The sequence below is a fragment of the Vipera ursinii genome, assembly GCF_947247035.1.
Source record: "Vipera ursinii genome assembly, chromosome: 4".
Classification (NCBI taxonomy): Eukaryota; Metazoa; Chordata; class Lepidosauria; order Squamata; family Viperidae; genus Vipera; species Vipera ursinii.
In genome coordinates, this window is record NC_139514.1 from 20039879 (window position 1) to 20067643 (window position 27765).

The following is a 27765-nucleotide window of genomic DNA, read 5'->3' on the forward strand; positions in this document are numbered from 1 at the left end:
GGTAGTAGGGAATGTTTTCTGGAAAAGACTGCTTTGAATCAATTATTTAGGCTAGGCTGGCATATTTTTAAAAAAATATCCCAGAAAAAGTGAGAGATCTTTTCCAATTGTTGCCATGAAGCTACCAGTGTCAAGCTTCACTTGGCTTCCTAATCACCTTGACATTTTAATCACTTGTGTCCCCAGAGTTGCCACTGTGTGAATGGGGATGGCCTCATGGTCAGCACCCATCGTGCACAAGCTCTCACAAAGGGTTCTTGAAATTCTAAATGAACTCAAAGGGCTCCTGGCTCAGAAGATAAGGACAACCACATCTCTCAACCCTTCCCTTGAGGAATAGGGTAGACCACACCAAATGTTCAATAATGTCCTGCTAATAGCTATTCTGTTCTCTCCCCTGGGGTAGCTGTTCTCTGTTTTTTTCCAAAAGGCAGCAGTTCTCTTTTTCCTATATAGTTGCTACACTACCGACTGCCTCAGCTTTATGATGAAGAAATTTAAAACTGTTGCTTGTGGAGGACAATGGAAATGTTCTAATTTCCTTTCTTTTAGGTACTCTTCAATTTGGCTAGCCAATACTCTGCTAATGATATGTATGCAGAAGCACTAAATACATATCAGGTCATCGTGAAAAACAAAATGTTCGTCAATGGAGGTACTTTACTTTTACCGAATCAGACCATGCTGAATAATTATATCAAATGGGAACTATTTATTTATTTAACAAAATTTATATAGCCACCTAGCACATGCATAGGTGATTTTGGACAGTGTATAACATTTATCATAGTCTCTGTTCGTTGATATTGGCCAAATATAGAAATTGGTGCCATTTTATAAGCCCAGTGAGATATTTTTGTTTGTCAGATATGCTTTCAAATCTGAAGTAATAACTTTTTGGGGAATTATTTAGCAAAAGAGTTCGCCTGTTCAGTAATACCGTTAAACTTTAATAAGTCAAAAACTGTTGAATTTTGCAGCTATCTTTTGATTATATTTTGCAACCCCTTATAACTGATTATCTCTGCATTTAATGATTGTATTCTTAAAGTATGTGTTCTAACAACTTTACCTGCTAGTTTAGACGTTGCAGGAAACGTCTGTATCCTATTCCCCCAATTAAACTTTGATATTTGTTCCAGCATAATCCTCAAGTGATAAAAGAATTCAGATTTTTCTTGAGGCCTACTTTTTCAAATCTGTAAATTAGGTAGGCCCAATAAAGCCAGCATTTTGCTATTTAAAATGTTGCTTTTAAGTAAAATGAGAGCCAGTTTGCTGTAGTAACTAGGTGATTGCCTATTAGCCCTAAAAACCAGCTGGGTGATCTTGGGCAGTCACTTTCTCTCTGCCCAACCCACCTCAAAGGGTTGTTGTGAGGAAAATAGAAGAAGGTTGGAGTGTTACATCTGCTCACTGCCTTGAGTTATTTGGAGAAATAATAAAGGTGGGATACAAATAAAGTCAGTTTGACTGAAGTGGCACAGGAAGTTGTGCCACTTTCTGGATAGATAGGTAATAGATAGGTAAACTTGCAGTCCAATCTAAGTAAAAAAAGCCTGCTGTATATATAATTAGGCAACTGGAAAATAAAAGGTGTCAAGCCTTCCATTTCTTTTTTGTCCCAAGTAGCTCATTCTTTTTATTTTCCTCTTCTCCAAATTCTTCCATGCCAACTATATGTTTTATATCTATGTACAGCCTAAATTATATTCTGGAAAATAACTGGGATATGAGCTACATCTTATTCTGTATTATTTTATAGGTATGCTGAAAGTGAACATGGCAAATATTTATTTGAAACAAAGGAACTATTCAAAAGCCATCAAGTTCTATCGAATGGCTCTAGATCAGATTGCAAGTGTCCACAAGGAAATGAGGTGAGTTCCAGCAAATCTGACCATTAGTTGTTCATTGTAATTTTCTGTCTACGGAGTCCCGTTAGTCTTGGTCATATGCTATCTACTGAGACTACTTATGACCTTTCATTTATTTCAATGCTATCTTCATATTATCTTGAGGGCAAAGTAGACACGACAAAGGGAAATGTTTTAGTTATCTGCCCTGTTTATATAAAGTGGAATCCTCCAGCAAAAGAGCATATAGACATAAGGTGGAAAGCAATTAGTGTCCTTACAACTGTGTATGTTTTACAGATAAGTCTTCCTTTTAAGAGTTGTGGGTGGCAGATACTTGATTCTCTTTCATCTACTTCTCATTAATAGTTTGATAATACTCTGTGATCCAACTGAGTTGACTCAGAGAAGATAGCGAAAGTCCTGCAATATTACCTGATATTCAGTAAGGTATTGAATGAAAACCTTGTTGACCAGGAGACAGCTTACGTGGGAATTGGATGAAGGCTATAATGCAGACATGTCAAACACAAGGCCCGGGGGCCGGATCCGGCCTGCGAAGTGGTTTCATGTGGCCCGCGAAGCCATCCTGGAAACAGTGAGGGAACGGCCCCCACTGCCTTGGCCCTGGCTCAGAGACCCTCCTTCTGCCAGAGACCCTCAGATCTGTCCCACTCCTGCCCAGACCCCCATAGGCACCCTTGATGTGAACGATGTAGAGCTGCCCACGCCCACCCAGTAGGTCATACGCACTCTAGCCACGCCCACCCAGTAGGCCACGCCCACCCAGGCCATACCCACCCGGCCCCCTGAGGGCAACCTCAATGCTGATGCGGCCCTCAATGAAATTGAGTTTGACACCCCTGCTATAATTATTAGGCCAATTTTGTCAGGAATTGTTTTCCTCCATCTAAACTTATCTATCATTAGTTACAACTTGGTGTTTAAAAAAAGGCCTTTTCAGTAGTGGGACCTCCTTGTTCATTTTCCCTTTTAAGGGAGTTGAGATTATGACCCCTTATTACTTTGCTTTAGATAGGCAGAAAATCAGTTCTGATGGCTTTTAATGGTTGATGTTTATCCATTCTTAATTGTAATAAATATTGTTTTCAAATTTTTTTTCTACTTGTGGTTATTGTTTTTATAATGATATGCTACTATAATGTTTTATTTTATATTGCCCAGGGATACTCATAGTTGGATTTATAAACTGAATCAGTGGAGTAAAAATATCAGATCCCTGCTTAATTTATTTAATTTGTTTCAGTGTTGTTATTACTTTCTTATATACAGTTTATATACTGCTCAAAAAAATAAAGGGAACACAAGACAAGACATCCTACTATTAAATACAGTACATTGTGTTGTTTAAGTGTTCCCTTTATTTTTTTGAGCAGTATATATTTGCACTTTTGACTGTATTCTATGCAGAGTTCAGCAGTCATGGGATATTTATTTTAAGATACAGTTTAATATAAGGTTCTAATGATGTATTTCATTAGGATTAAAATAATGCAGAACATTGGAGTTGCGTTTATTAAAACCGGCCAATATACTGATGCAATTAGTTCCTTTGAGCACATTATGAGCACATCACCAAACCTGAAAGCAGGCTTCAACTTGATCTTGTGCTACTTTGCTACTGGAGACAGAGATCAAATGAAAAAAGCCTTCCAAAAACTGCTTGCTGTTCCACTGGAAATAGATGATGATGACAAATATATTTCACAAGGAGTAAGTATGCACGAATTCATAAATGGCAATTTATAGACAAAAACAATTGTGGAAAAGGAAAAACGTTCCATATAGTGTAATAGTGGCATAAAAAAATCTTTATGATCAATATCAAACAATGGTAATTTCATCCCAGCATATCTTTTTTTCTAACAGACAAATATTTTAAATGCAATTTTGAAGTAAAGTTTGTTACACAAATGAAATGGTTGCATTTTAGCAATATTTAAATGGTTCTCATTTGAATTTGTACATCATCCTTTAGATTATAAATTACAGAATAAGTACAGAAATACTTAATAAAGTCCCCATATGGATAAAGGGATTTTTAGATCAAAAAGTAAATAGAAACTGATACTTTTGGAACCGAAATATATCCTCAGCTCGGCACAGAAATCAGCATCTTAACCTGCCATACAGACATCTCAGTTATTTAAAAAGAAGTCTTTTGCTTAGGTTGGACTGCTGAAATCTTGCAATGAGATGTGCTAAGTTAAGTACTTCTGTTTTATTGACTGAACAAAAATACTTTAAAGCGTATGACACAAAAAATGTTATGATTTTCATGAATACATTTCTGTGTCCATCTATCCATTCCTGTTTTTTGTGTTACCCCAGTGACTAGATTTACCTTTTTGCCATTTTTAGGATGATCCCCATACAAATCTGTTGATAGAAGCTATTAAGAACGATAGCTTACGACAAATGGAACGTGAAAGGTAAGCCTCTCTTATATTATTCCCAAAGGTCTTTCATTATCTTTCATATTTTGTTGACATGTTTAAGCAAGTGGAGATGTCAATGAATTCATTGTGCTTTTCCAGCTGTCTACTATGGTTATGCTAAATTAGAAGTCAATTTATTTTCATTTATTTACCAAATTTATCACCTCTGCAATCTCATAAAGGGTTGAGAAAATATGTGGGAAGGCAGGTTTAAAAACTGGACAGGTAGCATGTTAATAATAGGTTACACCAGGGGTGTCAAACACAATTTCATTGAGGGCCTCATCAGCATTGCGGTTGCCCTCAGGGGGCCGGGTGGGTATGGCCAGGGTGGGCGTGGCCTACTGGGTGGGCGTGGCCAGCTCTACATCGTTCGCATGAAGGGTGCCTATAGGGGCTTGGGCAGGAGTGGGACAGATCTGAGGGTCTCTGGCAAAAGAAGGGTCTCTGGGCCAGGGCCAAGGCAGTGGGGGCCGTTCCCTCACTGTTTCCAGGATGGCATCGCGGGCCACATGAAACCACTTCACGGGCCGGATCTGGCCCCCGGGCCTTGTGTTTGACATGTCTGGGTTACACTGTGGAATGCTCGTGGTTAAGGTGCCAGCCCAATAGCCTTTCTCTCTTCAAGGCATTTTAAGTCCTGATTTTCTGTTCCATTTTTCTTCCTATGATTTAATAATATTAGTAATATTCCATTATCCTATGAACATTCTTAGTCATCCAGGTCATGACTGTCCCATAGGAGCTGTTTCAAAAAGCAAATGAAGAAGCTTCTTCGTTGAAAAGCTAAACGTCTTCAAGGAAAAACAAACTCCAGTTGCCTGTTGAAAAAAGTTCCTTTAGGACAGTCCTGGAGCAGGTTCAGTCTTATTTAGCTCTTTGCCGTTTAGAGTTGGAAAGGTGATAGGACAATCTAAATATTTGTACTTTTGCAAAATCTTCAAACTTCCCAAGCCTACAGGTGTTTTACTTTATTTTCTATACTCAAAGAATCAGGGCTCAAACTGAGGACAGAATGAGTGTCCTAATCAGCATGGAGGATTATACCTTAAAAGCTTATCTTAAGCCACAAATCAGTTTCCTTTCAAAGTATCTTACTTGATGTTTTTATTTAATATTTATTATTTACTAAATAAATATTAGATTTAAATATTTAATCTCTTCAATAAAATTTTCTGTTAGCCACTATGTGTATATAGGCTTTGTCCCTTTTAACTAGATTTTTTGTTTTAGGAAAGCTACAGCAGAAAAGTATATTATGACAGCTGCTAAATTAATTGCTCCAGCAATTGAAACTTCATTTGCAGTAGGCTATGACTGGTAGGTGTCAATTTTAAACTATGGACCTCTGTTGTTCACCTATTATACTCTAGTTGATTCTGTTAAAGATTGGATAGTATATCATGGTCATATGCAATGATTAAAGTAAAATGAAATAATTTGTATTTTATTGATTGTGTCTTTGCACTTGAAAGCTCTAATGCCTGGATCTTGTATGTTAACTATAACCTTTCTCAGTTGAGTTGAATTCATTTTAAATTACAATATAAGGCCGTTACAAAACAGAACTGCACAACAAATTCACCTTATTAATGTTTTGGTACTTGATTGGGTACTCAATGAGTCTCCTTTTAAGTATCTGGGTCTGTAAAATGATCAACTTAATCAAGCAATTGCTTTTTTAATATAGAAAGACTATAAGAAAAAAAATCTCTTTTTTTTTAACTTGAAGGTGTGTGGAAATGGTAAAAACATCTCAATATGTAGAGTTAGCCAATGACCTGGAAATCAATAAAGCAATTACCTATTTGCGGCAAAAAGATTTTAATCAGGTACAGTGTTTTCATAAACATTTTACTGGTAAATTTTTACATTGAATCGTGATCAAAATATAATTTCATACCTTTGAAAAATTGAAATACTACTTTATTACATTAGTCAATTTATGAAAAGGTTTAGAAAAGTGAGGTTAATGAACCCGGCGTCCTTATAAAGACTCTGCTGTTATTGAGAGCTTGATGGCTTCTCTTCAATCTCTTCATCTCCCGGCACTCAAACCTGAGGGAAATCACTGTCCTGAGCTGGTGAGAAGTAAGTTCTGGAGCATAAGTGGGCAAGGTCCCACCATTTTCTTTCTCAAGGAAAGATTCTCTAGGATCGAGCTGTCTTGTGGATAACATTCTAGAAGAAAAGCATGCCACCCTCTGATACAAATTTTCTTTCTCTTTTCTTGCCACTGGAATTCAGAAGTAGGACCTGGAAGGGGCCTTCAGGATTGAGCTAATGGTCCAGGCTGGTACACCCAGAAGGAGTTGCATTGGTTCCAACCCATTCAAGGTTTTTAAGATTGATATCAACCAGGACTACAATTTCTGGGTTGCAGAAATGTAGACAAGCCAAAAGATGGAGAAAATTCTAGTTTGTTACTGCCCTCTAATGAACAGATGGATTTTTTTCCTGGCTAGATCTTAGCAGTTCTAGCATCAGTACATTAATTGGACCTGAAATGGACTGGAAGACCATGCAGCTGCTGAAGTGTTTAGAATCACATTAATGTCAACAGTGCTTTTTTTGTAAAACAAAAAGGTGCCGGAACTCACACATGTCATACAACCTGCCTTGCCTACCCTACAAGGTTCCATCCAAAAAAGGTGCCGGAACTCCGTTCTGAGTGTTCTATAAGAAAAAAAGCCCTGAATGTCAACTTCTACTAGTTCAAAATAGATCTTTCACTAATTGAAGTTTTAGTACAATCTTCAGAAGCAGCTCATGTTCTGCAACTATCCAGTAGAGCCGAGTAGTTTTTTACATTGAGAGTAACTTTGCTTTTTAATTATTTCTAGGCTGTTGACACTTTAAAGATGTTTGAAAAAAAGGATAGCAGAGTTAAAAGTGCAGCTGCAACAAATCTTTCTTTTCTGTACTTTTTGGTGAGTAATTAAAAGTTTTTTAAAAAAAGTCTGAGGATATGGAGCTTCTCTGGATTTTCTCATATAGTTACTTTTAAATGTAGTCAATAGTTTTAAGAACAAATAGCCACTGAGTACTTTTCATTAATTGTTGAAGTTAATTATCTTGAAATTGTTTACATCCAGTTCATGTGAAATGTGCTTCATAAAGATAAGAGTTCAAAGTTCAAGTAGGTCAATCTGCTTTGCTAAGTAACAGAGCAGTGAGTTCAGTGGTACATGTTGACCTCAGTTGGTTTGTTTTAACTGACACAGGTTTTCCATTTCTGCCACAGCAACTTTCCAAGAAGTATTACTTAATAGGTGCTTAAAATGGATTAGAATGATACCCTTTTGGCAACTTTGAAATTCCCTTCCTTTACGACCACCTGGATCTTTGGGGAAATCATCAGCAAAATGCATGCAACATATAAAGTTAAACTATTGATAACGGAAACAGGATTGGTTAAATATCTCTCTCTCCTAATATTTAATTGGTCAGCTAAAGGCAACATTGATTAGCTCATGGATTCTCAGAGGAAGGAAGCAATGAAGAGAACCATGGGTCAGCTTCAAACTAATTCTGAGGAACTGGAAGTAGAAATGCTTCTGGTAGGCAAATGTCTTAAGAAAAAGATAACTGAATTGGATTAATTCAATTTGTAACAATTGGATCTATTTAAAACCATGCCAGCAAAATATTTAGGAAGCAGATATACTGTTATATTGCTTAACCAATGGGTTATAGTCTTAATAGGTACTAAAAACTTTAAATGGTAATGTATGATTTTAATAAAAACTGAGGGCTAGAAACACTTAACAAATCTGTGTATATCAGGAATCAAAATATATTTTTAAAGAGTTAATTTCCAAAGCATCAGCAACTAGGTAAGATATGTTTTCTGTTTAATTTAGGAAAATGAGATTATACAAGCAAGCAAGTATGCAGATTTAGCCATAAATTCTGACAGATACAATCCAGCTGCTCTGACAAATAAAGGAAATGCCATTTTCATAAATGGAGATTATGAGAAGGCAGCAGAGTTTTATAAGGAATCCTTAAGGAATGATTCGTCATGCACCGAAGCGCTTTATAATATTGGTAAGTCACAAGTCAATTTGGATTACAATTTGAGATGATTGGAACTCTCGATAAGAATGTGTCATTTCTAAAACTAGTTTTGTTTTTAATGGGGGGGGGGTTGTCCACAATTGGAGGGCCAAGATGGTAAGTTCAAGTACAGACAAAAGCCACCCCTCTGAAGGAGTTTAACTGCCATTGGTAGGCAGCTGTTTCAGTCAGCACCTAGAGATGAGAGGGACTTCTCTCAATGGGCGTCAGCAGCAGCTTACATTCCCTGCCTGCTTCCCCACCGACTTTCTGGGGAAACCAAGAGAGAAAACTGCAAATTACATGATTGCGGGGTGCTTGGCAATTGCTGACCACGGGAGTGTATCGTGATCCATACGACATTTTTTCTGAGGCCGACAGAATGCTGGACCACTTTTAAACAGTCGTCAGTGGAGAACTATATGCATGTCATTTTGAAATTATTGTGGCTCATTGTAGATGCCTTAGATAAAATCAAAATGTTTCGAAGCCACACAATTACCCCATTTTGGCATTGTGAGGGAATGGGAGTAAAACAAAGCATCAGAAGCCCTCCCAGGACATTTTCATCCACGATTTCTAGTTAGTGCCATAAGATGCCAAAACTGTAGGCTAAGATCTGTATCAGAATTTTGTGACCATTTATGTGTATTTATATCATTTTTATTATGAAAAAGACCTCAAAATGGATTACCTTCCAGCATGTGTGGACTTGCATTTAGTTATGTTATGGAAAATGCAATTTAGCTCAGTTTATTTCTATTTTTCGTAACAAACTTGATCTCTTTTTGCAGGTTTATCATATAAAAAGCTAAATAGACTAGATGAAGCATTGGATTCTTTTCTGAAGCTTCATGCAATTCTTCGAAATAGTGCCCAGGTTCTCTTCCAAATTGCAAGCATGTATCTTTTCAACAAATCTAATGTTTAACACTACAGATATTGAGTGTCCTTTCAATCACAATTGTAGCACAGCAGGTGCTCATCTAAGCATTGCAAGGTATCAAAAAATTCTACATAAGATATTCCTTAATTGACAATATTTCAGATATGAATTAATGGAGGATCCTAATCAGGCCATTGAGTGGCTTATGCAACTTATTAGTGTTGTTCCAACAGACTCACATGCACTGGCAAAACTTGGGGAACTCTATGATAGTGAAGGTGACAAGTCTCAAGCATTTCAATATTATTATGAGGTAGGTGTTTTAAAAATTACATTTCCATATCAGCCTACATATCTGGGGCTTACTGGACTTAAAATCTGGAGCATTTGAGGGTCGTTACTGAGGAAGCGTACTCTGTTGTAGTTCTTTATATACAATAGGCATATTATGTAAGTGTGAAATATATTTAATTTTACCCTTTAAGATGGCCAAGAATTCAACATTCTGATTAAAAAAAATAATTCTTGGTACAGTAAATATATTTGCTAAATATATTTTTGTTGGTCAAGAATATGGAAACCACAGAGAAAACATTTTATTCAGTAATACAACAGTTAAATTTGATTTGAAATTTCATTCTTCACATGGAAAAATTCTCACATAGGATTAAGTACCCGTATATACTTGAGTATAAGCCGACTCGAGTATAAGCCGAGACCCCCAATTTCACCCCCAAAAACTGGGAAAAGTTGTTGACTCAAGTATAAGCCGATCCGCCGTTCTGCAAGCCTCTGCTGCCAGCAGAAGCTCGATCCGCCATTTTGCAAGCCTGAATACACAGGAATACCCTGTGTGGCCGCGGCTCTCGGGGAAGCCCTGGCTGTCCGCTTCCTCGCTCCACGCTGCCATTCGGGGCCCGCGCGTTCCCCGGGCAAATCGCGGCGCCCAGCAGGCGAGGAAACACGCCCGCTCCAGTCACCCCCCCTTCCCTCAGGAGACGCGAAGCAAGTGACCACCCGGAGCTTACCGAGGACTTGCGCGCGGCCCAGGCTTCGCTGCTTCCAGGATCGCGCGCACCTCTCCCAAGCCGCCGCCGTCCGGAGACCTGCCGAAGTTTGGGGAGGTGCACGCGCACCTCCCCAAACCTCCCCAGGTCTCCGTTCCTCCGCGCAGACCTGCCGACGTTTGGGGAGGTTTGGGCGCCTCCCCAAACCTCCCCAAACGTCGGCAGGTCTCCGTTCCTCCTGCCGACGTTTGGGGAGGTTTGGGCGCCTCCCCAAACCTCCCCAGGTCTCCGTTCCTCCTGCCGACGTTTGGGGAGGTTTGGGCGCCTCCCCAAACCTCCCCAGGTCTCCGTTCCTCCGCGCAGACCTGCCGACGTTTGGGGAGGTTTGGGCGCCTCCCCAAACCTCCCCAAACGTCGGCAGGTCTCCGTTCCTCCTGCCGACGTTTGGGGAGGTTTGGGCGCCTCCCCAAACCTCCCCAGGTCTCCGTTCCTCCGCGCAGACCTGCCGACGTTTGGGAAGGTTTGGGCGCCTCCCCAAACGTCGGCAGGTCTGCGCGACGTTTGGGGAGGTTTGGGGAGGTGCCCAAACCTTCCCAAACGTCGGCAGGTCTGCGCGGAGGAACGGAGACCTGGGGAGGTTTGGGGAGGCGCCCAAACCTCCCCAAACGTCGGCAGGTCTGCGCGGAGGAACGGAGACCTGGGGAGGTTTGGGGAGGCGCCCAAACCTCCCCAAACGTCGGCAGGAGGAACGGAGACCTGGGGAGGTTTGGGGAGGCGCCCAAACCTCCCCAAACGTCGGCAGGTCTGCGCGGAGGAACGGAGACCTGGGGAGGTTTGGGGAGGTGCCCAAACCTCCCCAAACGTCGGCAGGAGGAACGGAGACCTGGGGAGGTTTGGGGAGGCGCCCAAACCTCCCCAAACGTCGGCAGGTCTGCGCGGAGGAACGGAGACCTGGGGAGGTTTGGGGAGGTGCCCAAACCTCCCCAAACGTCGGCAGGAGGAACGGAGACCTGGGGAGGTTTGGGGAGGCGCCCAAACCTCCCCAAACGTCGGCAGGTCTGTGCGGAGGAACGGAGACCTGGGGAGGTTTGGGGAGGTGCCCAAACCTCCCCAAACGTCGGCAGGAGGAACGGAGACCTGGGGAGGTTTGGGGAGGCGCCCAAACCTCCCCAAACGTCGGCAGGTCTGCGCGGAGGAACGGAGACCTGGGGAGGTTTGGGGAGGCGCCCAAACCTCCCCAAACGTCGGCAGGTCTCCGTTCCTCCGCGCCCTGCCTGCCTGCTTCTTTCCGCTGCGGAAAGAAGCAGGCAGGCAGGGCGCGGAGGAACGGAGACCTGCCGTTTGGGGAGGTTTGGGGAGGTGCACGCGCACCTCCCCAAACCTCCCCAAACTTCGGCAGGTCTCGGACGGCGGTGGCTTGGGAGAGGTGCGCGCGATCCTGGAAGCACCAAAGCCTCGGCCGCGCACAAGTGCTCGGTAAGTTTTTTTGTTGACTGGAGTATAAGCCGAAGTGGAATTTTTCAGCCCAAAAAGTGGGCTGAAAAATTCGGCTTATACTCAAGTATATACGGTAAATTATTTCCCTTATACGCAAGCTGTCATTCACAATGGTATTATGAAAGATTTTTGGAAAATTTGAGGTAATGTATATCAGCAGATCAAGAAAAAGTAGAATGACATATCCCTGATGACTATTCCAGGAGCTTAATATGCCTGAAGTACACTGAGTTGAAGAAGACTAATAAATCCACCACTACCATATAGCCAGAGATTTAGAAAAAAAATTCCTTATATTTTAATATTATTAATTTATAGCCCGTCCAATTTTAATCAGGTCTAAGCAGATTTAAATCCCGCTATGTTTAAATAGGATTCAAATTAGGAAATGTAACTAGATAAATAACTTCATTAATATCCACAAGTTTCATACAATAATAGTAAAATATTCCTATATCATATTCCTATACCTTATATTACTCATACCTAAGAGGAGCATCTCCTAATTAATCTGTCCCTCTGTTAAAAATATATCATTTTCCTAAACCCCCAGTATTATTGGAGCAAGTTGAATTCCCATGGAAATGCAGTTCCAGAGAAGAAGGCCACATTCACAATTCCTGTCTCCAAAAACTCTATAGACAACTTTGTTTAACAAAGGGAACAATTAATACAATTAACTTGGTTTTGGTACAGTGAGCAGATTGAAAAAGGTATAGATAATCCACCCCCTCCAGGGTCATTCATAATTCTCAATGACCTTCTCCAGACTGGACAATATTCAAATCTGCTAGCTTGAGCAATGGTTTCTTGACCCACATAGACCATTGTTTTCTTCATCATCATATTCCTTGCATGAATGAATATATACTGCTCAAAAAAATAAAGGGAACACAAGATAAGACATCCTACTATTAAATACAGTACATTGTGTTGTTTAAGTGTTCCCTTTATTTTTTTGAGCAGTATATATGTTCATGGTATATTAAGGAGGTAGATAGATACTCATGCTCTTAAAGCAGAATCCTGCAGTCAGTGGCTGACTTAACAGAATATGGGTAGTCTCCACTTTTAAGAATGAATTCTGTTCTCAAGATATGTCCTTAAGTTGAATTTTATGCGAATGGAACAGTATTATTTTATAATACTGTATAAGTAGTATTGCATAATGAACTTGAATCATTGTGTAATTAGCTCATGTTTTGCTAGAGTAGGGGTCCATTCTTAACTATGAGTCATCCTTAAACCAGGGCATGCTTAATCTAAGAATGCTGTAATTCTATCTTCCAATATTCAATAAGAGACCAACTGTCTGATTATATGTGTCATATCTGAATTAGGCCTATCTAAGTACAAATACTTCAATTATTGAACATTTCACATAAAAGTTAATATAATTAGATTTAATTTGCTAATGAATTATTCTCCTTGCTTTGAGTTGCAGCTTCTTTATACAACACACAAAGACCATTTGAACCATATTCTCAATGTAGCCTTGCCCTAGCAATCAGTACTTTGAACTGTTTACAGAGAGAGCGAGAGGTGATGGATAATCACTTTATATAATTTTTCTCTTCAAGTTAATTAGCTCACGTTTTCAAATGCATGAAATGGCCACCATGTTTAACTATCAGAGGCTCCCATAACTCTTCATAAATTGTCTATAGACTTATGGTACATATAAATTTTGCTTGTTTAAGCCAAACTGTTTAGTCATAATTATTAAGCTTGGGTAATTTGCTTACCTAAAATAAATTAGTTTTGGCTACTGTATAGATTCAGTGGAAACACATTGTAATTGTAATACACTGTAACAAATGTAATATACAGTATTTTATTACATTAACATTGACCGGCAAAAATCATAATTTGAGGAAGTGCTTCCTTACTTCACCTTTAAAATACTTGCAAATCTAATATGCAAGAAATAAGGACTTTTTAAATGAAATGTCATAATTTTTCTGTTAATTGCAAATGAGTACATTCTCTTTAGTGATTAATTAATGTATTAGTATGCTACCTATATACATTCATGTATTATGTATTTTCAGTAGCTGGAGAATTACACATTAATATGTAAACTATCCTAGAAGGAAAATAAAGGTTATCACTAACATTACATTTGTTTCAACCCTTTTATTTTGTTAGTCCTATCGGTATTTCCCTTCAAACATTGAGGTCATAGAATGGCTTGGAGCCTATTACATTGAGACACAATTCTGTGAAAAAGCCATTCACTATTTTGAAAGAGCAGCACTTATTCAGTAAGTAATCACAACATTTGTATGTTGAGAGTCATTTCACTTCTACAGGCATTTTCTACAATATTGTTATCACTGACATAAATTAGGTATAGAAAATTGGGTGATGTTTCAAGAATTATTTTCAGTGCTTCTTTGATGATTTTCAAATAGTTGTGCTATGATTTAACTTTAAGGAAAATTCAAGTAGGTCTTTAAGCAATTAGAAGGATGAAATATTCTGGATTACACTTTTCTAGATCTGTCGATATAAAGAGGTCAGTACCCTTGAATTATTCCAGCTTAGCCAAAAATATGTGTAATATTTTGACTAGATTCCACTGGGTTTATTTTATAAACCTTAAAAGCTTTAATGGTGACAATAAAAATGACAAAGGAATAGTAGCTAGTAGATGATGGATGGATGGATGGATGGATGGATGGATGGATGGATGGATGGATAGATAGAAAGACAGAAGACAGACAGACAGATAGATAGATAGATAGATAGATAGATAGATAGATAGATAGATGATAGATAGAAAGATAGATAGATAGATAGATAGATAGATAGATAGATAGATAGATAGATAGATAGAGACAGGCAGGCAGATGTGCATGCATGCTTTCTTCTTAAAGAATGTTGGGTTTGCTTTTAAAAAACCCAGTAGTTATGATAGATTTTAAAAGTTCACTTCCAGTTTTCTTAATTTAGATATAAACTAATTTGAAATAATATATCATATTAGCACTTCTCATGAATTGGGTAGTATAGATTCTGTTGATGGATCCCGTGGTCTGGATTCATGCATCATATGAACCCAATTTTTTTCAGGTGTTGTCTATGGTATAAATTAGTGGTATCATTGAAAAAAATCAAATCAGAATTATTTTATAAACATTTTTATATGAGAAAGATTTAGAACTGTGTGTTATAATCCTGATTCCAATAGAATCATGGCTCATGAAAGTATTGACAGAAATAGTTTCAGTAGGAGTAAACAATTTTCCTTTTATTGTTATGCTGTTAAAAGATAGAATCATCTTTTAAATGAAGCCTAGTTAGAATTTCATCATCATCATCATCATCATCATAATTTTATTTATATACCGCCCTTCTCCCGAAGGACTCAGGGCGGTGAATAGGGCAAGAATAAAAAACATTTTTTGCTTTAATTATTTCTTGGTAATTCAGGAAAAACAAGTTATCATTTCACTATCACTTTTAGGAAATGACCAATAGAAAAGAGTTTTTTTCTGAATGAATATAGATCAATCGAGGTACTTAAAAATAACCTGAAGCTTGAGCATTTTAAAATCAATAGTCACAGATAAAGCAGGAAAGATTTTAATTTTAAAATTACAGAAAAAAGCAATATAATCAACTTGAGCTGTGTCTATGCTTCATATAAGTTGTGCTCCACTTGGTATGTTACACTAAGCATTAAATGTATACTCTCAATCATTATCACTCCTTCTACAGAAATCAGCTTTCTGATATGTTTCTGTTTTAAATTTTAAAATCATTGGTTATATTCCAAACGTAACTCACAGCATCTCTCGGTGGAACTGTGGAAAATGGGCTGCAGAATATCTGTGAGGCAACGTAATAATATAAAATATGTGAACGTATGGTTTGACTTAAGAAACAAAAAATTGTGTGATGCTAAGATAATATAACCATCTAATAATCCATACACATGTGCTTTCTGCTCTCCAGATGAAGGAGCTGCAACATAAATGTTCCTGTGGGCTGGACCAAGTAGTCAGTTTTAAAAATGTTTGGGGTTTATCCAGCCAGAATAGAGTACGATTTTCAGTGTTGTTCTTTTCAGATTACAAATTGGCATCGAAACTTGCTTCAATTGCATATTTTTACCTTCCCTTAGAGAGAGAAAATATTCGCTTTGAGCAGTTCCATTTTGATTAATTTCATCCATATGCTAGATGTTTAAGGAAAGTTTTTCAGTTGCATTACACTGTGATATGTGTACTTACAGGCCAACCCAGGTGAAATGGCAATTGATGGTTGCCAGCTGCTATAGAAGAAGTGGTAAGTGTCCATACCTATTGCATTTTAGTTTAAATATTTTTCCTATAATTTGGCCTATCTGTCTGAGCTTGTTTCCTTCTTTATTTACTGGCTAATAGGTAACTATCAAAAAGCTCTGGATACCTACAAGACAATTCACAGAAGGTTTCCAGATAATGCCGAATGTAAGTAATTTTTCTAACATAATGCTCACTGCATGTTATAGTTATCTCCCTTTTTTACTGGATTATTTCATACACAAATATTTGCCTTACTACTTAGGGACTATCATATTCAGTCTAAAGCAAGTTATCCATCATTTGGGTTTGCTGTACACACACCTCCAGCACAAACAGGCTTTCCCGCTTTCTTAAGCAGAGGAAGCCCTTCTTTGAATACAATCTCTGTATTGCAGGGAATGTGAAAGATCTGTTAGAAGGGAGTCTTTGTATTAAATACACAAGAAATCATTGGAAATACTCTAAAAATAGTGCAGAGGAGAGCAACAAAGATGATTAGGGGACTGTAGGCTAAAACATACGAAGAACTGTTGCGGGAATTGGGTGTGTCTAATTTAATGAAAAGAAATACTAGATAACAGTATTCCAATATCTAAGGGGCTGCCCCAAAGAAGAGGAAGTCAACCTATTCTCCAAAAATACCTAAAGGCAGGACAAGAAGCAATGGATGGAAATTAATCAAGGAGAGAACCAACCTAGAACTAAAGAGAAATTTCCTGACACTGAGAAAAATTAACCCACGGAACGGTATGCCCCCAGAAGTTGTGGGTGCTCCAACACTTGAGGGTTTTAAGAAGAGACTGGACAACCACTTGTCTGAGATGGTATAGGGTTTCCTGCTGGAGCAGGGGGGTGGACTAGAAGGCCTCCAAGGTCCCTTCCAACTCTTATTCTGTTATATGGCAGGGTATCAAATATGACAGAAAGCAAAATTAGGTTAATGGAATCTAGACTGTACAAGGTAGATTCTTATGAGACATCATAAAAGTCTGTCGGGGACAGGCACTCTCTAGAAGTACATTCTGATGTATGGTGTAGGCCAGGGGTAGGCAACCTCGGCTCTTTTATGACTCATGGTCTTCAACTCCCAGAATTCCTGAGTCAGCATAGCCAACTTAGGAATTCTGGGAGTTGAAGTCCATGAGTCATAAAAGAGCCGAGGTTGCCTACCCCTGGTGTAGGCAGTAAATGCTATAGTATTTAATAGGCATTACTACCTAATAAGTATATTTATGATAATAATTATCTAATTAAAAGTGACTTAAAACTTTAATATATTCCATTTAAAAACTATCCTCACTTTTCAGCATTTATTATAGAAGTACAAGAGTTTGGGAAAAGACATGCATTCTTTTATTAACAAAAATGAAAAGAGAATTTGCAGGCAGGATTCTAATAACTCCTGTTGTCTTAAGAAATGTGGTGCTATGAAATCGTAAGCCCTAGGCAATTTAATGTCACAATGAAATATCTTCTGTTCAATGACTTTCTTGCTGGTAGGCTGGCATTGTCCAATGGCTGCCACCCTTCTTGGCCGGCAAAATTTCCATCGATACCCGCAGAGATGAAGGAGTGAAAAGGATCTGCCCCTTTACAGAAAAAGTTTCCCAATCCATGCTGTGTTGTATTGTATTGTTGCACAAATGAATACATTTTTTCCCCCACAATTGTTTTCCACAATATTAGTGCTAGGGGAAAAAAACCTGTTCTTTTTATGTTAATATTGTGGCTATTATATTCTAGGTTTACGGTTCTTGGTTCGACTCTGCACAGATATGGGAATGAAAGAAATGCAGGAATATGCAACAAAGCTTAAAAGAGTAGAAAAATTGAAAGAACTAAGGGAACAGGTATAAGTCATTTTTAAAAGCACAAGTTACTTCAATATTCTTAAGAATACAATCTGATTTTATTGTGTTGCACCCCTAGACTTTCTAATAATACAGTTCCACCAAAATAGCTTTTGAGTGCTACAACATGTAATGGTAAAAATCTATCTATGTTTACTTTAAGTCTGGACAATAAAAACATGTCAAAAAGATAAATAAAAACACTTAGCCCTTTGGTTATGGCTGCTCCCATAAAGATCACAGCACATTCTTGTCTGTGGCTCAACTAATGACAAAGCAGCATGCAACAATATCATGCATGTCTGGCACTGTTTAAATTATTCATAATCTCCTCCTCTCCCGCAGCTATGGCAATGAATAAAGGAAAAAGCAGCCTCTAATATTTGAGTCAATTGGGTAGAGTTGGGTAGTTATAGAAATGGAATAAATAAAATTTGAAAAACGGATGCGTTATTATTATACACATCAATTTGAAATCACAGCTGCCAGATGGTGTTGGCCTTCATACGCATCAAGTTGTTCCCAAGAACTAGATGTCATAATGTGTCAGCGTAGTGTTTGCATTCAAGCAATGCTGCCTTTCATATTGTCCGATAAAAATTATGTCAATGTGCAGATTTTCTACGTGTTGTCCAAGGCTTTTTGGTATGGCACCCAGTGTGCTGATAATCACTGGGAGCAGCCACTGGCCGTTAATGCCATAACTTTTCAACTTTGATTTTCAGATCTTCATACTTTCTGATTTTCTCCAATTCTTTAACTTCTGCTCTACATTCTCCCACCTGAATTATCCACGCTTTCTTCTTTTCAACCATAGTCATGTACCAAAACGTTATTTGAATTCAGAAATCCCACATTTAAACCTTTTCATTTTCAACTACTCCTTCAACTCTATGTTGCTACCAAAGTTTCATGACTCTAAAAAGATAACTTTTACCTTTTTAACGACTGTGTGACATCGTTGTTTATAGTCATTTTGTATAATCATCTTGCACAAGGTGAATATATGATCTATGATTTTCCTCTGCTTTTTTGCACAATTTGCACTTCGAATCATTTGATGATTTTTCAATTCTGGTCTTGATTGCATTAGTTCAGATAGCTTGCTCTTCATCAGCCATAACATCATAATAAATAAATGCAGACCAATAAAATCCAGAAAATATTATTTTTAAAGAAGTTACTGAAGTTTTTTCTGCGTACCCCTAAATGTTCCCATTGGTAAAATAAGATTTATGGTCCATCACTACAATAAAGTCATTTTATTAATTCAGCATATGAGATCCGTTCAAAAAAGACAATTTTCAGTCTCTCACTTTTTCAAGGGCCAGGTATTCCACTATTGATGTTTAAGACTCACAATCCAAGAAGCTCAGGGAAATATATAGTATTTTCAGGAGTATACAGTAATTTGGGCAAATGTATTTGTATTCTTCCTCCCAATCAATCCCCTCTTAGCCTTAAAACTCAGTAAGTGATCCCAGGAAGAACTGTGAGGTGTAATTTGTGTAAAAGAATGCTACAATAATTATTGATATTAAACAGTAACTCTGCCTTTTCCATCATTTGTAGCGTGTCAGATCTGGCAGAAATGGCAGTGCCCGTGCCCGCAGAGAAGGGAGCGCTGGAGGTGGTGAGTACTAATCCAATTAAGGCTGGGTGTACGTGACCATTTTTGCAATGTCTCCATTTAGTTTATCTCTGTTCCTCATCTTGTAGATCTGTCAGGTTTGCTTTATTGAATTTGGTAGGTTTTTTCCCAACAGCTGTTCTGTACCAGCCTGCTACCGGCCCTGCAGAAAAAGCAGGGACAACCCCTTTACAAACGGCAAGAGGCTGGAATAAAGCCTGCCAAATTTATTAACATAAAACAGACACCAACCATGAAACAGGAGCTATGAAACAGGACTATTCAAGCGGTTGCCTTCAGCAAACCAGCCCTCCCACACATTCCCCTTTTATACAGTTCAGGGCGTGGCTTCTCTCTGCCTCTTTCCGAGGTGCCCCATTGCCTTCCTCTGTTTACTCCTGATTGACTGCCTCCTGCATCGGGCGTCCTTGAACAGGGCCAGCTGTGGGTCATCTTCATCCATGCTGTCAGGCTCACACAGCTGGGTCTCCATCGTGACCAGGTGGGAGGGGGCTGGCTGAGGGCTCTGCGGAGCCTCAAGGCCATCATCAGCAAGCTCTTCAACACCCCCCTCCTCCTCCTCTGAGTCGTCCGACCCAACTACCGAACCCACAGGCTGACCCTGAATCACAACAACAGCATTGCACAAATTTGTTTTATACTTTCATATACACAATCCTCTATACATCCACAGTTTGCCTAATACAGTATGTATTTTTACATTGTAAGTATTCAGTCTAATACAAATGCCATAGTGTCACACATTGCTTTAGAAACTGGGACAAATTTTAAAAGTTGTTTCCTATGTAACTTTTTAAAGAACAGATGTCCAGTGTTCTCTCTTTGGTGTGCCATACTGCATAATGTTTTTAATTCAGACCATGAAACATTGTCATAAGAATTTGAGCGCTATTAGGGCTTAAAGACTAAAAACTATGCCACGTGTTTCCCTGGTAATTGCCTTGCATCATGGAGTGTTATAGCCTTAAGCTTTTATATATTTAATTTTGGCTTTGTTCTCATTTATCTTTCTTATGGTGTACTGTGTAACGTAGGTTATCAAGAAATGTTTCTGAAGTGCAATTGAAAGCGCACAAATGAATGTTACAACCATAAATATTACATTTTATTCCTGGTATTGCTTACTGTACTATGGAATGGAAAACATTGCAATGAACGAGAGAAGAAACATTATTTTCTCAAAGTCCTTTTCTGGAGATGAACCACTGTAGGGTTTCATTTGCTATTTTATTATGTTAGCTTTCTGCCATGTTCCAGAAGTCTTGGAGCATCATTTCCATCAACTAACCTGGCTTTAGCTTCTTCTGACTGGAAATAATGATAGTCCCAACATATCTGGAAAGAAATAAGTTGCAGAAGACTGACTTAAATAATTTTAAAAAATCGTTCAGGCTCTGAGTGAGCAGAAATATGATTAGATACAGTTACATGATTAATGGTAATATTAGGAGTAAAGGCATTAACTTTGTACGGTTGGGTTTAAATGAAAGCTTTAGAATGCTCCCATACAGCAAACTATGCAAATACAGGTGGTTTTCAAATTATGACCACAATTAGGACCATTGCTAAGCAAGACAGTCATTAGGTGAGTCACTCCCAATTTTACATCCTTTTTCCCATGGTTGTTCAGTGAATTCCTGCTATTGTTAAGTGAATCATGCAGTCATTAAATGACTCCGGCTTCCCCCATTGACTTTGCTTGTCGGAAGCCAACTGGGAAGGTTGCAGATGGTGATCACATGACCCCAGGGAGGTGCAACCAGCCTAAATACACACATGTTGCCAAGCATTTGAATTTTAATCATGGGGTGGGGATGCTGTGACAATCATAACTGCAAGTACCAGGTGTAAGTCACTGTTTTCAGTGCTGTTGTAACTTCAGCAGCCCCTAAATGAATGGATGTAAATTGAGGACTTCATCGGTAATGAAAACCCCTTGCTATTCTTACAATGCTCTGTGGGAGACTTTAAGAACTTCATTTGCTAGAATCTTACCACTTTTTAGCAAGGCAGAAGGAGACTACAGTATGTGGTATCTAGTATTGGTACTTAGAGCAACTGAGGGAATATCACTTGCTCAAGCTGTCAGTCCTCTTGCATAACTAGTAATTGTACATTCCCTGACTGCTTGTTGGGCACAGATGCCCAAGGCATACCCTGAAGGATTAGGTACCCCGTGCTATGATCCCATGTGAAAAGCCAGTAGACACTTAGATTATGCTTTGAACTCATAATTTTGGATCATACTGGAGGCACTTACGGTATGTTTTAGTTGAATGAAAGAACTTTACCTGATGACAATAGCCAGTCTCATGTCCTGTGCCAGCTCAGCAGGTTATAGAATTCTGAACTTTACACATCTAATGTAACTTGCATGGAAGTAACATTTTTTGTAAGTTTATTTTCTACCATTTCAGAGAGAAAACTTCTGTTCACAGATATACTGTTCTTCACAGATATACTGTTCTTTTACATGGTGTATTATTTACCAGCTAATAGTGGTCAGAAAATAGTGTCAGTAGATGTTCTTTTATTATCTTTTCTTATCCTGATGATCTGGAGTATTGATAATTCCATTTCATATTTGCTTGGGCCTTTGTACTGTTACTTGCCTTTTGTTATTCTTTCCTTCTTTCTATTTTCTAGCTTGTCCCTTCTCCAAGTAAAGCTCAGACTCAGAAGTGTCAAGAGGTCATTTAAATTTCCCTACTGGCATCAGCTTATTGTCTGCCACAATCAGAAGACTCTGATGTGGTATTAACTCTAAAACTCGTTCTCTCCTAACGTGAAAGCCTGTAGCTATAAAACTCAGTGGACCAGGATGCTTTAGGCCACTTTTTGAATGCCACAAAAGAAAGGGATTACTCAGAGGTCTGGAGCAGAATGCTCCAAAATCTGGGGGAAAGGACTAATCCAGGTCCCTCAATCTTTAATAGACCTTCTGGAGATGTTCTTTCCAGGTGGGTTAATCCTGGTGTATTATTTAGTGGACTATATTTAATCTAATTTAGCATCTTAAACGTTTTCAGCATTATCAGTAAAAGAGAATATTTGTAGCTTAGGGTTGAAACAAGGGGTCTTTGGTGCTGTCTGAGCTTGCTTGTTTTCTTGCAGACATTTCATTAACCAAATTTCATGACCTGTTTTAGGTAATGAAACAACTGCAAGAAAACAACCAAGCTCAGAGAGCACCAAGGACCCTTGTTTTGCATTATTTAAGGGTTAATGTACTATTCTTTGAAGAATAGCAAAGAATTTGGTTTAGTTTGGGGAATTCAGCTTGATTCTTTTATAAATATAAATGTGTCAGACTGAATTTAGATGCAGAAAAATAAGGGGCAGATAAGAGACAGTATATCCATCAGAAAGCTTTACTTTATTGGTTCCACAATGACTATCAGGGTATACCAACCTTTTTTTTTCTCTCACCCAAACAAATTATTCTCGTGTGCAAACACATCTTTTCCCATCCTCTTTCCACCAGAAAGAGGGTGGGAGGAATTGATAACAGGAGAGGAGAGGGAAGGGATAAGAGATAAGCCCTCTTGAAGCTGTTACAAGCAGCTCTTCCAAACAAAAGCAAATCTCTTAAAGCAGGGATTCCCAAACTTTTTCCTTTATTACCCAAAACCGCTTATCAGAATGTCCTTTTTACCCAATATGGGTGAACCAATTTAAATGTCCCTGTTGTGATTGGTTAATAGGTTCGTGTGTCAAGAAAAAAAACATTTTAAATAAATTTTGGGTAATTTACACTGGTTTGGAAAACACTGCTTGAAATTATCCATTGTGTTTCAGTCTGAAGAGACGGGAAGAATAAATGATTGATTGTAGAAAATTTTATGCCAAACATTTATTTTTCTGAGCAACATTCCCTAAAACCCAGGAGAGAACTAAAACATCCCAATGTTTAAACTCTGATCTCTAAAATATATGGAAACCATCTCTGTGAGCAGTCATTCAAATAAAATTCAGTCTCAGCAAAACTAAAATGCAGGTCGTTAATTTGCAATTTAGCCACTTGTTAAGCAAATGGAAATAAACAGTGCTTCTCTGGTAAAGAACAGAAACATGCAGCCTATGGAAGTATATAATTCCAATAAGAAACAGGCCATCTTGAAAATAATTGCTCCAAGAGAACCAGGTTCAAGGAAACCTCTAAGGTCTTCAGGGAATGGTGGGGAAGAACCTATGAGATGTCATAACTAAACAAACTAACAAATGAAAAGACCCCTGATGACTCTGATTCAGATAGGAAAAATCTGGCCTGCCTTGGGGGAGAAAGAGCACGATAAGGTAAAGGTAAAGGTTCCCCCGCACATGCGTGCTAGTTGTTTCCAACTCTAGGGGCTGGTGCTCATCTCCGTTTCAAAGCCGAAGAGCCAGCGCTTATCTGAGGACACCTCCGTGGTCATGTGGCCGGCATGACTAGACGCCAAAGGCGCACGGAGTGCTGTTACCTTCCCACCATAGTGGTCCCTATTTTTCTACTTGCATTTTTATGTGCTTTCGAACTGCTAGGTTGGCAGAAGCTGGGACGAGTAACAGGTGCTCACTCTGTTACACGGCACTCGGGATTCGACCTGCCAAACTGCCGACCTACTGATCGCCAAGCTCAGTGTCCTAACCCACTGAGCCATCGCGTCCCATTTCACTATGTAATTGTATCTTACATACCAAAGTTTTTCATTGTACATGTACAATTACATGTAAGGAATTTATAACATGTAAACAATATGTGCACTATGTCATTGCCACACTATGTATTAGATTTATATGTTGCCTTATTGATGTTGTTGTGCCTAGGTGGCATTTTGTGGGTACAGGTTGTAGTTACAGTAGAAATGTTGATTGTGAGCCAGAAGGGTTTGTAATTCAACTCAGCTTTCAATTCAACTGAATGTCTTAGGCAAGGCATGTAAATGGCTTTTGCTATTTACCATACAAACTAATTTTAATCAGTAGCTGTAAGGATTACTAAAATAGCAATCCAGAATAGATTGGTTCATAGTCAGAATCTCGTCATAGTTTCAAGTAAGCCATTTGGGTTATGGCAAAGTAACTGTATGTGGAGTGCTCTAAGTTTGTAAAATTTCATATACACCAAGACTTTGTGCTACGTTGACCTAAAATTATATTGAACATTATTCTCTCTTATGTCAGAACCTGGTAGCACAACAATTAAAGGAGAACGTCTGAATACGAAATTGAAATCTTTGCCAGGAACAAATGAGCCATATGAAAGTAATGTTAATAAAGAAATAGGTAAGTGTGTGTCTAATTATTTACTTTCATAGAATTGTTCAGCTACACAGAGAAGACCAAAATTTAACTCTTTAAATCATTGGTATAAGTAAGTGTTTATAATGGCAGGAAAGGAGAACTATTACTCTTTATGCAAAAAGTTCATATCAGAAATATATATATATATAAAGCTTCCATGTGGACTTTTTCCAGTATTCAAAATATATTATCATTGCTGAACTAGAAGAAATAGAAAATGGAATTAAAACTGCCTATCAGCCTAAAAGGGACGCGGTGGCTCAGTGGGTTAGGATGCTAAGCTTGTCGATCAGATGGCAGTTTGGCGGGTCGAATCCCGAGTGCCGTGTAACAGAGTGAGTGCCTGTTACTCGTCCCAGCTTCTGCCAACCTAGCACTTCAAAAGCACATAAAAATGCAAGTAGAAAAATAGGGACCACTACGGTGGGAAGGTAACAGCGTTCCGTGCGCCTTTGGAGTCTAGTCTTGCCGGCCACATGACCATGGAGACATCCTCAGACAAGCGCTGGCTCTTCGGCTTTGAAACGGAGATGAGCACCGGCCCCTAGAGTTGGAAACAACTAGCACGCATGTGCGGGGGAACCTTTACCTTTTTATCAGCCTAAAACTGATATCAAAGAGACATCATTAGCATATCTGAGAAGAAACACCAACCTAGATATTCCAGCGATGACACTTCGGTATCCAGAAGTAAGAAAGACTTATGGGGTCTTCTGTTAATTGTGAAAAAAAGTGCTAAAATAAGATTATTCTTCAAGGTTTTTTGTAAAAAAAAACCCTAGGTTATGGCAAATGCCATGCCAATGCAAGTAGAGACATTAAAGTAGTAACAGACTGTAGACTCAAAATTTTACAGGGACAGTGGCTAGCCATAAAATAAAAAAGGTACCTGCTACTTCATTGTGTTTGATATATCTAACCAGCATATGAAGAAATATCAGAAATGAGATATGTTTTTCCAGTTATTAGTACCAAAGTCTTGCATGGAAACCAGACCATCAGAAAGAGTGATTGAAGAAAAGTCAATGCCTCTGAACTATGTTGCTAGAGAAAATTGTTGAGAATACTTTGGACTTCAGTAACAATAGCAACAGTACTTGGATTGTATACTGCCCCATGGTCTTTTACAACATTCTCTGAGCGGGGTTTACAATGTCAGCATATTGCCCCCGAAAATCTGGGTCCTCATTTTACCAACTTCAGAAGAGTGGAAGGCTGAGTCAACCTCAATTCCTGTCAGGATTAAACTCCAGACTGTGGGCAGAATTAGCCTTCATTCCTACCACTGCGTCGCTAGTGCTTATAATGGACATCAAGAAGAGTATATAATTCAATACTGAATAAAGTAAAATGGACTGCTCAATGGGAGCTTAAATGACTGCTCAATGTAGCTTAAATATGTGGAACATATAATATGAATCCTTGGAGAAGAACTCAGTGCTTGGAAGAAAGAAGGCAGTTGAAAAAGAGTGACAAAAGATAAAGTCGCTAGTTACTGTTACTGGGTATGATCATATAAGACCTCAAAGAAGCACTGACAAAATAATCCTGGCAAAATAATGTCCATTGAATCACAAAGAAGCACCTGAATGATTGAACAGCCACATCAAATTCAGCCACATAATTCACTTATAGAATCAATATAGCTTTATGAAATTCAAATCTTTTTAGCATACATAACATGTACTTCAGTAGTAGTAGTACATGAACATTCTGCAAACCTGTAGAATGCAAAGTGAGCTGTATAGAATGTTTCTTCTGTTTATATATTAATTTAGAACACCAGAAGTGAAATTTTCTCTTTGCAAATGGTAGAGCTCCTAGATTGCCTATGGAAATGAAACTAAATATAGGATAAATTGAAATTAAATACATTGATGATATGCCCATGAAAAATAAATCATGGTGATTTATTTACAGTGGTATCTTGGTACTCATCATTAATTGGTTCTGGGAGGCACGATAAGTACCAAAACGATGGATACCGAACAAATTTTCTCATAATGAATAATGTAGTGAGTCACAAGACAGTATGACACCAACATGTTGTAGCTCGTGCATTGAATGCCAAACAAATGATGAGTACTGGGACAACATTTTCTCATCAAAATGTGTTGAGTACCAAATTCAATGAGTTTCAAAGCAGTTTTGAGTACCAAGGTACCACTATATATCCCAAACAGCTGATTTATTCTTAATTTAATTAGAGGAGGGAATGGTGATTGGATGTGCTTTACGGGAAATATGTTCCAGAGATAGAATATATGAAAATAATGAGCAATTATAGGCCATGTTTTCCCCAAACCCTTACCCAACCTCATGTATTTCCTGCAATAATTCTTGTTTTTGTTAAAGTTACAAAGAATAGCTTCACTAGTCCTTGGTCACATTAAATTCCCACTCACCAGATACACTCAGATCACTCTGGCTGGTAGAAAAGGGAGTTGGAAATGGCAGTTGAGCAACCAAGAGAGGAACTGGTTATTATCCAGTGTTGGTGCTGAAGGAGAAGGTTATACTGGGGGGAGGGGGAATAACTATTATGGCAATAAGCTGGGACTGAGGAAATGAAAAATGGGAGCAGTAGGGGTGGAACTGGGTAGACTATGAGATAAGAAGAGGGAGGGAAGGAAGCCAAGTCTCTGGATATTTGTCTGTTGTCGGATATTGAATTTATGTTTGTGTGAATGAAGGAGCATCTAGTGGGATAGATAAAAATAGAGAGGAATTAGTAACTTTGGATGTCTCCAGATCTCCGGTCCTTTCGTCGCGACCTAAAGACGTATCTTTTCCAACTGGCCGACCTGGACTGAAGATGGGGTTTTTTAATATTGTTTTAATTTTATTGGTTTTAGTAATTAATTATGGGGCTTTGTAATTTTAATTCTTTTTTAATATTTGTATTACTGTTTTTATAGCTGTTTT

General features: G+C 38.5%; 1 protein-coding gene across 2 annotated transcripts in view; it reads left to right on the forward strand.

The window, feature by feature from the left end:
- The window catches only part of IFT88 (intraflagellar transport 88), a 39516-nt gene that overhangs the window by 9998 nt on the left and 1753 nt on the right, over window positions 1-27765 (forward strand). The window contains exons 11-26 of one of the 2 annotated variants that reach the window (XM_083363091.1): window positions 553-655; window positions 1766-1880; window positions 3359-3590; window positions 4239-4309; window positions 5549-5635; window positions 6048-6147; window positions 7159-7245; window positions 8179-8365; window positions 9169-9277; window positions 9423-9573; window positions 13913-14028; window positions 16005-16057; window positions 16156-16221; window positions 17800-17906; window positions 19479-19539; window positions 24721-24822. In XM_083363091.1, the coding sequence (XP_083219217.1) occupies window positions 553-655; window positions 1766-1880; window positions 3359-3590; window positions 4239-4309; window positions 5549-5635; window positions 6048-6147; window positions 7159-7245; window positions 8179-8365; window positions 9169-9277; window positions 9423-9573; window positions 13913-14028; window positions 16005-16057; window positions 16156-16221; window positions 17800-17906; window positions 19479-19539; window positions 24721-24822 (1747 nt within the window). The remainder of the gene's footprint in view (window positions 1-552; window positions 656-1765; window positions 1881-3358; window positions 3591-4238; window positions 4310-5548; window positions 5636-6047; window positions 6148-7158; window positions 7246-8178; window positions 8366-9168; window positions 9278-9422; window positions 9574-13912; window positions 14029-16004; window positions 16058-16155; window positions 16222-17799; window positions 17907-19478; window positions 19540-24720; window positions 24823-27765) is intronic. The other variant, XM_083363092.1, reaches the window with a different exon arrangement.